The following is a 12,654-nucleotide window of genomic DNA, read 5'->3' on the forward strand; positions in this document are numbered from 1 at the left end:
GTGATTCTCAATAATCTGGAAGATTCTTCCAAGTGTTTAATTATTTAAATAAGTATTTAAATATTTAGTATTTAAATATTCTCAGTATTTAAATATTTAAATACTGCGATTTTAAATATTCAATATTCTCAGCACTGAATACCTATGATACGCCTAGAACATAGTAGGAGGTCAATACTTCACCAATTAATGCATTTCCGATGTCAATTTGCCTATACTTGAACCAGTGTGTTTACTAAGCAACTGGATCAGAGTATCACACGTTTAGAATTAGCTACACTGAATTAATGGGACCCCTCAACAATTCAAACAAAAACATAAAAACTCACAGAGGCTCTCATAACTTTTCACGAGGGATATGAAAACACTCACACATGGTAATCTAGCCTTTAATGCCTTAGGAGGTAGGCAGGGGCCAGTTATGACCACCCCAACTGTGCTGCTGGGGTAGATCAGGAAAGTCTAGAGAACGGATGAGCTTTGCCCTCTGTCCATCCTGGCAGAACTCAGGGAGGTTCCATTGGATCCAACCAGTCCTAACCCACTAGGGTTAGCCAGGATTCCTCCCATCCTCCTCATAATGAGAAGCCAAGTTCAGCTCTGACTCTCCTCTGAAGTTTCCTGCAGTTCCCGGGACTTTCTGGTGCCACTTGGGTCGCCCCTGGCATCACCTATGTTTGAAGTACGTTGAGGGAAAATCTACTAGGAGCTGCCTCTGGTGTTAACACAAAACTGCCTCATAAAAACTGCTTTCCACAAAGAGTTCAAAGGAGCTTATCCAAATACTGTAGGCTTGTCCTGCTCCACCAGCTTTGCTAGGGGAGAAAGCTGAGGTTTTGCCAAGTAAACTCTGACCTAGATATACCTTCTCCGTTTCCTGAAAGAGCTCGGCCAGTGCTAGCAGGAGCAAGGCGCCTTCGATAAGATGGACCCCGAGCTTTGAAGTAATGTGCTCCTCACTCCCCATGCTGCTGGAGTTAAAATTTATTGGGATGGTAGGTTAGGGTGAAGGACTAAATTAGGTAAATTATTGTGAGAGGTCTTTCTGGTACGTAATAAAATCTTTCCAATGGTTACCTCAGGAAACCCCGTAAAAGTCAGGAGCAAACCAGGAGGGCTGACAACTGTCGGCAGGAAGCCAAGGTGAAGCATCCTATCACGGGGGCTCCTGCAGTTTAATCCACATTAATCCACCACTGCCAATAGGCGCTATTTACCCGAAGGACGATGGATCATCACCACATTTTCACACAGAGCATCCTGTCAAGGAAATTAACCAGGTACAGGCATTTGTTGGCTAGCGGCATATTCCTGGAGTCACAGAAGGTACGAGGAGTGGCCCTGTTTTACATCTCTGCAAATCTCTTTAAGTTTTGCTTAACAAAAAACAGCTGCATTCTCTTATCTGCTTCTACAGTCAATCACTGTGTGCAATATCACACGCTGTGTGGCTTCTAGAAAACGCCACCGTACACTCATTAGAGAATATTATTGTAACAATGGTTATTTAGCTATCTACCTATGTATGAATTCATATATAAATATATAAAAATAGGCTTGACCTCATGGATCCTGGGAAAGGTTGGGGTTCCCTAGGGGTCCTCAAGCCATATTTTGAGAACCTCTGTTCTGAAAGGACCCACATGGACAAATTTTGTGCTGAGAAATCAGTTTCCTCTATGTATCCAAGTAAATCCACTAAGGATATAGACCAGTAACACTGTTAACTCGAGTTGAGTTATATAAGCCCAATGTAAGAAAACTCTGTTTTTTTTAGAGTATACTGTGATTAAAATGTTTTACAAATTCAATCTTATTTCTCCCCATTCGACAAGTTAGTGAGAAACTTAGCAAGAATCTGTCTTTGAGAGGTGGTCTGGCAAAAGAGACTAAATAAAGGTATGGGGGCAAGGAGACTCTGGGTTCATTACAACCCCCAAACTTACCTTTCCTTCCCCAAAGGATTACAAGCTTTCCCTTGTAAAACAACACTATAGTCTTCATTCAGTCCCTTGCTAGCCCACTGGTCCCCTATGTACCTCACAATTACCTCACACCCTAAAGCTTTCTGGGAGCAGGGGATCTGAACTCAAACCTGGATCCTCTCTTTAAGGGGGATTCCAATTACATCCTGGGCAAAAAGGGATGACTCGTAAGGGAAAACCATTAGAAACGTAGGGTAGTCATCAAAACCTAAAAACAAGTGAACTTAACGCCTTTGCAGAGGAATTCCAGAAACAGGAGATGGCTTTTCATTCTTTTCTAACGCACGAAATACAAATTTTTCTCAGGAAGGAATATGCTGTTCTGTTTCTCTTTAAGTTCAAAACAAAAATCTCAAACGCAGTCATTCTGGAGTTTTACGAATCAAGTCACCGAACAAGGAAAGGACCCAACATGTACAATGGCTGGGTTGATTATTTAATTTTCAAATGGAAAAAACCAAAATTTGAAAGCACTTAGACTTTTCCATTCTATCTTCTTTGAGCAAAGACCTGCTGGTTGAGATACAAGGACTATACTTAAAAGATGTACGTGCATAAATTCAGTTTATTTTTACTTTTGGAAACAGAATTGTGCTGTTCCCATGAAGCCAGTCATCTCTGCATGCCAAAAATGGCAAAAAATAGACACTCTCCTTTCTAGAAACGATTATAATGTACCATGACCAAAAAAGTGTTTTTTTTTTCTTAACAGATAATCTTGCATAAAAATGAGTCATGGGATTTCAGAAATGGAAAGACTCTTCTCAAATATGTGTGTGCAGGTTTCCATTTATTTTTTTTAGCAACAGATCTGAGCTTTCCATAGGTTATGTTATAACAAGAGTGGCATCATTTGGAGCCTCTGAGTGAAAGGAAAGTACGGTATTTACAGTCTAGCAAGAGGGAAGAAGTCTGTCTTGGAAAACATAAGAGCTCTCTGCTTGTGTTCCTGTGAGAGGAATTTTAACTTATAAGGCATGAAAGATGTTTCTAAACAATGTCTTATCCTGTGACTTCATCAGCTTAATTTCAGACCCCAGCGAGACAGCCTATGTTGTGACACGGCTCTGAATGTTGTTTCTTCTGCGGGGGTTGCTCAGAAAGAGTGAGAAAATGATCCATCCACCTTGGGGCATTCTCTGGAAGGGCCTGGTTTGGCAAGATTAGGAAGTGCGAATATATGGCTCTCACCACATACATACCCAAGGGTGAGCAGGAGATAGGTCAAGTGGCCACTCTCTATCCAATGTGCCATTTTGGGACAGGAGAGGGGAGGTGTGAACAGTCCCTTCCCTTTGGATGGACACAGCAATCCTTTTTCAGTGCCACTGAAATCAAATTCCTTCCCATGATAAAGCTGGCATGCAATGCAGCCAATGCACTGGCTGCCCCAGGCAGCAGACAGCTAGCAAGCCAACAGACAGATTCGCCCAAAGGCCAGAAACTGAGCCTCAGCGTCAAATCGGTACTAGGCTCTGGCTTTTCACTCGTGTTCATATACCTGTCTTTACATCAGTGCTACGAGGGTCTACAGGACACATCTGGAAAGCATGTCTTGTGGCTCTTAAAGGAGTATGAGGAGGAAGCTACAGCATGACCTGGTGTATCCTTCTGAAGGGCTCATTTTACTTGGTAGCATTTATTAAAAACCTTATCTTATTAAAACAAATATGGGATAAAAGGTAAAATTCATTTACAGTTTTCAGATAAAACAGAAACCTTCCAAGCAATACTGGACTTGCTCCTGTCCCCGGACACAGGGGAGGTCAGGCCACTCTCCCCTGCCTTAGGTGGAACACTGTGGAAAACCGATGGCATTGGCATATCCGAGCAAACATGTTAACTTTTATTAAGATTTTTACCTCTGAAAGTTCCCTGAAGGCTCCGTTCAAACCAGTTTGGCCTAATGTGTTATGTATGAAACCAAGAAGGGCAAATGGCTGCTTTCAGGGCAGAATCATTACAGGCAGTATTTCCAAACTGGAATGAAAGAGCAGTGAAAGCATTTCCTAAATTTCCTTTGTGGACTTTTTTCCGATCTGTCCAACCTGACCGCACTCAGGTTCTGGGGACCCAAGAGGGTCTTTCCCTTCCGTCTTGGACAGTCATCGGTACAATGCAAACACTATAACAAAAAGGACTTTTCCTTAAGAAAATCCGCTTCACTTTCACATCCAGAAGGCCATTAATAGAAAGTGTCTTGAACGAATTTTGGGTGGTGTCTTGGGAGTGTTTGTACTGAAAAAGTCAAATATGCCTACCATAAATCTTTTCCATGACATCAACCAAAAGGTTACTTGAAAGCCCTCAGAGCAACTGGAATTTACATCTACGTGCACAATACAGGGGTCCTGGGATTCCAGAGCATTATCAAAGTCCTGATGGCTATATTCTTAAGCACTGCTCTATCATTATCCTTCAAATTCCCCGTTCCTCCTTATCTAACTTAAATGAGATAAGCTCCAACACTCCTGAGCTTTGCTAAATTAGTTTAAATATTTCAAGTTCTGCCAGCTCCCACTTCTCTCCCCATTTTGGGTCTTGACTAAAAAGGTGAAGAAATATTTTGGAGGAAACCTCAGGGCCTAGCTTCATAAATCTTCATCTGCTACTTTCCTAAAATGTCATGTAACCCAAAGCCTACAACAGATGGTATTTAGAGAAATAAACAAGCAAATAAATAGCCCAGAGTCCAATACTCCCCTTTTCAACATTATTTTTGCCTTCCGTTGGGCAATGGCTGCCCTTGGGTCTCTGCGGCTTTCTACCCACCCAAGTATCTTTTCAAATACTACCATCGAATACCACCACACATGCAGGAGCTGGGCAGGCAGCCCAGCGGGTGCCCTGCTTTGGCCTGGCCTGTTTGAAAGGTGGCGGGCTGTTTGGCATGGCTTCCATGGACCACAAGTGTGGCCACCAGCTGTGCCATTTTCATAACTTTACTTGGGAACAGACAAATGTGGCCCCATACACGGAGACTAGAAGATGCAACCTGAGCCAGCACAACGTTGCCTTGGAAAAGGCTTCTTATTTCGGTTCCAAACCACACATACTTGCACAGTTAACGAATGCAGCAGGGGATACTGGTCTACAACATTCATGCGGAGGCCAAAGGCTCTGCTGTCCTCCGCCCTCTTCTCCCCCACCCCCACCTGCCTTCCCAAGAACTATCAGATGGCATGGCAATTTCAGGGGAAAGTTAGGTGACTGTCTCTTCGGAATGCCTGCACACTCCACCAAAGAGAGGAACTTGGAAGTATTTTAATCTAAAGGAACTCAAGGAGGGGGGGCTCCCTATAAATAAAATCATGTTCAAATAAACACGAAAAGGAGCCAATATTTCCTGTAAGGCCACTTTTCAGATGGATTACTGGAAGGAATATTCTTTCACAGTTTTATGGCTTACTTTGCTATCATCTGCTTAAAATTTGAGTCATTTAAAACATAGATGCTAAGATCTAAGCCTTCACTTGGACGAAATAGTACAAAGGAAGCAGAAAGTCTCATTCCAAGAGCAGACTCAGAGGCAGAACTCTTGGACTCCTGGGTTCTATTCCTGGCTCGGTCCCTGGGCTCAGGTCAGCCTTCGGTCAGAATCTCACTTCTAATCCCTTCAAATCATTTGTTAGTCCCTGTTGTCTAAACAGTGGGGAAAAACCCTGAGTAACACCCCTGGATCCTGTTCAATCAACTGGGATGATTGGAGATGGTTATAACTCACTTCCAAGAAACCAGGGTGATTTATCCCTTGGTAGAACTAGTATGTTCCTAAGAGATCACAGTGTCATCAGAACAAACCCTCAAGGCACCGAAACATTTCTCCACCTGCAAGAATCTCTGTGCTCCTTTAATGTGACTTTCAAAAATAGGATCGTCCAGCATTTTATAGTTCCTTATAGCATCCACATTAAAATAACCCTGGTTGGGCTTCAGACCTCTGAGAGAGGGAATAAACAGACAGGTATATTTATCCCCAATTTATAGATGGAAAAGCTGAGGCTTAAGGAGGTGAGGAGTCTTAAGCTAAGAGGGGGGTTGGGACCCAGACCTGCTGTTTTCCAGGCCAAGTGTTCTTTTCTAACACATGGATGGTCATTAATAACCTACTTTGGGACCCAGACAAGTGGACGGAGGGAAACTGGTCAAAGTGTGTCAGAAGAAGCTGTAATGTCTTTTCAGTGCAATAAAGGGTAAAGGCCAAATCTCTTCGAGGCTCCCAATTAGCCCAGCACAGGCCCCACTCCCCTCTGGCAACTTTGGCCACGGCTCTTCCACCAGTGGCTCCTCTGAGAACAGAGAGGGGATGCAGAAGCTTATTTGCCCCTCATTGAAGCTCCCAGGTCCCCAGGCCAATGACTACCTGGCTGCTTCTCACTTACCACTGTAGCTTTTGTTTCTAGGAGTGAAGGGCAACAAAGAGAGCTATTTCAGGGAATTTGCAGCTAGACTTCAATTAGAATGCCTGATTACTGTTTGTTTTCAGGCAAGTTGCCTAGCCTCTCTGGACCCCTTTTACCTGGAATGTGATTCTCTCTTCCCTTCACCTGGCCAACCCCCCCCATATGCTTCAGGCTTCATCCTAACTAGCACTTCCCAGGGGGCTCCATGGCGCAATGGATAGCACACTGGACTTCGGAACAGCACTTCCCCTGAAAAGCCTTTCATGACCCCACTGACCACAGGTTAGCCAACCTCCTTCTCCCCTTCGCTTTCTCCAATCACATGGTCTCACAGATTCTCACAGCACCCTGTAAATCTCCTGTGTCATTTATCACAATTGTAGCAAGTAATTATTACCCTGATTATTTGTTTTATGTTTGCTTCCCCACTGGACCAGGGGAAGAGCAGGGCCCTCTTTCTGCTAGATTCCCAACCCCGAGTCCTTAGAAAATTTTCAATCAATATTTACTGGCTAGAAATGACTGACTGACAGGTATGCACCTCGCGACACGAGCGGACCCTGCTGTATTAGCGCAGGACAGCCCGTGGAACTGCAAGGATATCTTGCTTTCTGCGGCACCCATTTTGTGCCTTTCTTATGCTCCTAAAAAGAAGGCAAAACTTTATCAAGCCTTCCAAACCAATACCGTAGAAACTTCAAGTCATTTCTTTCTGGTCAATATCACTGAAGTTCCTAACAAAAGATGATATTTTAAAAATTAAACACATATACCTCAGACCCCTTTTGAAACAAATCACTCAATCCCTTGGCCACTCTGGGATTTTACAAATAAGGAGGCTTCTTTCGGAATTCTTAGGGGTCTCCTGCTTTACTCACGCATCGTTAGGTCTTACTGTCCTAACAAAATAGTGGAGGTGGACTTCTGGGGCTTCCAGCAGACACAGAAAAACTAACTGGAAATACTTTTGAAGCTTCCCTACTGCCCCTCCCCCCAACCTCATAAATGCTTCAAAATATACTCAAGGATTGTTTCAGCTCTGTATCTGAGAATAGAATGTAACTTAAGTAAACTCTACAGATCCTTTTTTAAAAAGCAGCTGCTTCCAGATGGAAGACATTCTGGCAGAACACATTACATGGTCCCAGTCTATAATCTTAAGCATTTCCCCTGCAGTAATGTGTCATCGGTAAGGCTTCCTGGTGACAGACACATGGATTCATTTTAATTGGGGACGATTTCACTTCAAATCCTATTTGAGGGAGCAATAGGGTGTGGACAAGGCCCAGGCCCTAGACATTCTAAAAGGGCACACTAATTCCCTCGGGGAATATCTCTTAACCAGGGAGCAGCAAAATCCTTCTGGGCTTAAGTGGCGTCCAGCTTGGCTGGGAACTGTAACATTCATTATACCCTTTGTTGATAAGATCCCCAATTAGTCACTCTGAAAAAGGAAGGCTCAAATAGGCTATTAACACAAAGAGCTATGTTAAAGTAGTTGAATTCTGTGGGCTGCAGAGCCATATGGGCTGCCCCCGATTTCCCTTCTCAGCTGGTATCAAGGCAAGATGGCATCTCATAGCAGAACTGCCAACCTGCCTGGGGAATTCCTTCATGAGGCTGGGGGACTGGCCCGCACGTCCAAGTGGAAGGAGAACTAAGAAAGGACAGACTCACGTGGTGAACTGCAACTGCAGGGATTCTAGAACATGCCATGGAGCCTAGGAGCCAGACACAGTCTGCAGCCTGATAGTTTTCTTAATGTGCATGTGGGGGGTCTAGTTAGTTTGGTGATTTGTAAGGATGTAATCCTATTTCTGACCCCTCTAATGAAGAAAAACAACATTTTATATATATATGAATTATAGACATAGATAAAGATACGCAGATACAGATCTGGAAGAATTTATGCCAGATTTTTGTGCCTTATTTTCATGCATTTATATTAGGCAGGTCAGAAATTTTAGATACATGTATTCAAGTTTTTAAAAACGGCATCTTAAGGCAGAAAGTATACGATTAATCACATCAGCATAGATCAGGAGAAGCAGCAGACCTGGGCTGGAAATTGCAAAAGTGACTCTCCCCCCCACCCCCCCACAATGACCACTGACCTCGGGCCACTGAGCGTGGCTGTGTCTCTCACTGCCTGGGCTGTTTCTGATGCAAAATCCAGGGCACCTGCCACTGGCTTGGTTACAGTGCCAACGAGCCCCTTCCCAAGGCCAGATATGAAACCGCTGACACCCCCTTCTGTTTTCACTCCTTCCACTGTTGAGGTGATCACACTGGTCAATCCACCAATGATACCTAGCAAAAGAGACAAGGGCTGTTGTAACCTGGCTGAGGACAAAAGCAAAAGCATTTAAAGCCGAATCCCATCAATTCCATGCACCTGGCAAGGTAACTTAGGGGCATTCTGTCAACCTCTTGATAGGCTACAGGAGGGCCAACTCTAGTTCGGGAACCGGCAGACTCAGATTTGCCCACTAAGTTTAGAGTCCGAGAATATATATTACATGTTAGTCTGAAGTGAAGTGTGTCCCAGTTTAAAAAAAATCAAAGGCCACCTAAGAAGTTAACAGTGGCTACTTTCTAGTTCCTGAGTGTGGGAAGCACATGGGCAATCAGGAGACTATGCAGACAGTAGGACTAAATCAACAGACTAGCACATAGTGGCCCTTGGGGAAGGTTGGGGCCCCATAAAATATAAGGCAGAGAGAACTAAATACAGATCCTCGGTTTTCCGAGAACACTGTGTGACTGGCCAACACCACCACACATTTGAAATGGGGTAAAAGCTACTGCACACTTTGCTGAAATCAGGTTTAGGCAATCAGAGTAAGTCATGAGGCCTTGATGAAAGGCAACCTCCCCCCCCCCCCCCCAAAAAAAGAAGCTGCCAAAACCAGCCGGGACTCTCCATGGAGTCTCTTCAAAAGACCATCCTAGGTCACAAAGACATTCCAAACGTTTTCAAAGTTGACAGCAATGACCTTAAAGAGCGTCAGAAGTGGCCAGAAGTTGGCAGAGGCTGGAGAGGACACAGGCATTATAGGGAAGAAGGGGGGCCCTGTCCGGGGAGCATTTCCAGGATGTGTGCCAGGGACACTCACAGGATGTTTACCCTTTGATGGTGGGGGCATGAGGAAGCTCTCTAGACTCTTCATCTCTAGTGAGACAAATCGGTAAAGGAAATTCCTTGGGTGAGAACACACTAACAACCCACGTTTCTTTTGGATTCTGGGTCCACTTGCTCCAGTGAGGCCACAGCCCTCTCCCGACCTTTTGACCAAGTTCACGGAGAGACAGACATTACTGAGCCTGGTGCAGCAGGGCCTGCAGAGAACACTGGGCAGGACTCCCCATTTTTAAACCAAGAAGACTGAATGGATTCTGGTTCTTGTTATCTCCAAAGAGTTTTTTCACTCCAGGCTACCGCTCTCATGACATCCAGAGCTTCATGCATCCTCCTCGGATGAGGCTACCTGTTCCTGGAGATGCTGCATGGATTGTATGAATGGTCCTCGGTTGGAAGGGATTTTGCAACCAACCTTGAACCATCATCCATTTTCTCAGCATACTCTTGTGTCCATTGAAAAAGTGAGGACAGCTAGGCTTTCTCTCCATATTCCAAAGATGCGAGACAAACGAAGGCAATTATACACAGCAAAGCATTTTGTATTCATTAAAAAAAAAAAAACAGTCCCTCCTAGTCCCATGCACTATCATTACAGTTACTAGAAAGAATTATTAAATCTTTAACCCCAAATGGCTGCCCAACAATCAACTTTTTGAGTCCCTAAACAGATTAATTTCAGCCAAATTTTACTCCTAGCTTGATGTCTCCTTTGGGGCTGCTCCCTTTCCAGTAGGGCAGGCTTAGGAAAAGTAAAGGCATTTTGATCCAAACCTCACCATTAGGAAAACTGATAAAAACCCTGCCCTAAACACTGTGTCCTAAGCATGAAGAGAAATAAAATTTTCTATTATCCATCTTCCTCCTTCTTCCAAATGTGGATAATCTAAACTTGGTCAGTCTTGATATGACTTCTGCTAGCTTCAGACTATTTCTAAGAATCTGGTACAAACCGTGCAATTTACTAAGCATTACTAAGCAGGAGCTATATGCCCGGTATCCCATGAGGCTCTGCCAGGAAAGCAAGGTACAAACAGCTGCCTAGATACACAACCCAGACTGCTTACATGTGTTCTAATGGTCATTAATTCTACCTGGGGACAGTAGAGCTGGGCAAACATCATTTGAGTTGAAACCTCTAGGTTGAGTAGGACTTTGATAGGCAGGGAAGTGAGGCAGGGAGGGGAGGGCAGAGGAATAGTGAGTGAGCAAGGCCTTGGGGGTACGTCTGGGGAACAACCCACGGCTCTCGGTGGCTGAAATACAGTGTGGCTGGGCAGCAATGGTTGGAAAAGCTGGCTGGGTTTACATTTCCAAGGGCCTTGAATGCCACACTGAGAAGTTGTTGAGAAAAACGCAACAAAAGGCAAATGAGTAGGAGTTAAAGCATTAAAGGTCAGAATTCAAACAAATTCAGAGACTTAATACATTCATGCCATCACCTATATCTCTTGGGCGCACGGATTGACAATCCCTTTGAATATGCATTTATACAAGACTCAAAAACATCTGGGCCACAAACCCGGCAGCCGGTTTCACATTTCAGTTGCCATGGAGGGAATGCTCAGTAAGCAGAAGGCAAGTCTTGAAGCAGCAGTTCCATATTTTCCATATTCTAAAAAGGGGTTCAATTGACTACACCTTATGACACTTTGGGAACAGAAGCCAGAGAAGAGGAAGGGATTGCAGTGTGCACACCATTTTGAAAGTGAGTGAGGAGCTGTCATAGGCTGTAACATTTCAATTGCAAGGAGGATAAAATAAGAGAGCTTGGAAGGCTACCAAGCACACCAAGCTCCCCGGCCAGGATTTCTACTTGCAATTGGATGGGTGGAAAGGGACCTCGGAGGAACTGTGAAGGAAGAGTCAGTGTTCCGGATATCACGTGACTTACCATGAGCCAGGCCATGGATGCCGGCCACAAGGTGCTCCCCGCTTGTAGCTGCATGGTATCTAATGTACTCCCGCTCTGACTGATGTCGATTGTCCATCGTCTTCCCTAAGCCATCTGATAATGTCCCTGCAAACTGGAATGAATAAAAAACAGAAGGAAAAGAGTTTTAAAGCCTCAGCACTATTTTTGCTATTTTAATTATTTTAAATAAATACCTTGCCTTGCTCCTAGCTGGGATTCAGTAAATGCCAACTGAGAAAAGAGAGATATTAATTGCTGAATTACATATACTATATGCCCCAGGAGACTGGTTCTCGAGCACTGGACACATACGGATTATAGGACGCTTTACATTGGGGGACACAAGGTTTGCAAAACAACTAAATGCCCATAACGGCATCCGCTTTCCACAGTCCTCTGGCAATTTACTGAAAAACGTATCACAAAATGACTTGGGGGAGGAGAGGTAAGCGTTGGGGTTCTATCATGTTAAGGGCAGAGCCTCTTTGCTCTAAGAAATCAGTGTGATTCAAAATAGGAAATGTGGCAAATTGTTGCTTTAGGGATCAAAACTTTTAGAGACATCAATTGCCCTAAAGTAATGTCTTTTCTTTCACTTATTCAACAATTACCAGGTGCCTAGGTGCCCAGCCCCATTGACCCAAAGGAAAAATGAAGTATACGGAAAGGTTAACAGGTCAGGTCACCTTTCATATGAAATGGCAGACTTGAACTCATGACTTCCAATGTAAAATCCTCCCCCACAAATCAGAGAAAGATCTTATTTATCCTGGCATTCTTTTACCAGAGAAGCTGTCTCATCCATCAAAGCTGGATAAAAAGGACATAAAACTGTGTTTTGTCACAAGGCAATCTGAAAAGGTTTAAAGTGACAGTTAATAAACCACAGGGTACTTATCCTCATCATTCAGGCATAAAGAGGAAAGGATATCAAATATATAATTAACCTTCTCGGGAAGGATCTACCAAAACAAGTGGTTTAAGTGCCAATGACCCAGGACTAACCTTTCAGAGAACTCACAGGAATGCTATTTAGATACAGAGCTCAGTGCGAAGATTCAAGGTGAACTGCCTGCCTTAAAGACCCAGTATACTGGGTAGCCTGGTCATCGGGGGGCCTGTTTCATACTGGTTTGGCAAGGGATTTTTTTTTCTTAGGATTTTATTTATTTGAGACAGAGAGAGAAAGAGAGAGTGAGTGAGCATGCACGA

At 43.9% G+C, this 12,654-nt stretch overlaps 1 protein-coding gene across 1 annotated transcript in view; it reads right to left on the bottom strand.

Moving 5' to 3' along the window:
• The window catches only part of VPS13D (vacuolar protein sorting 13 homolog D), a 238,146-nt gene that overhangs the window by 39,379 nt on the left and 186,113 nt on the right, over window positions 1–12,654 (bottom strand). Inside the window, exons 65-66 of the mRNA XM_078071798.1 lie at window positions 11,422–11,554; window positions 8,503–8,698 (exon numbers count right to left, since the gene is read on the bottom strand). Coding sequence (XP_077927924.1) covers window positions 8,503–8,698; window positions 11,422–11,554 — 329 coding nt within the window. The remainder of the gene's footprint in view (window positions 1–8,502; window positions 8,699–11,421; window positions 11,555–12,654) is intronic.

Source organism: Halichoerus grypus, chromosome 5 (genome assembly GCF_964656455.1).
Source record: "Halichoerus grypus chromosome 5, mHalGry1.hap1.1, whole genome shotgun sequence".
NCBI lineage: Eukaryota > Metazoa > Chordata > Mammalia > Carnivora > Phocidae > Halichoerus > Halichoerus grypus.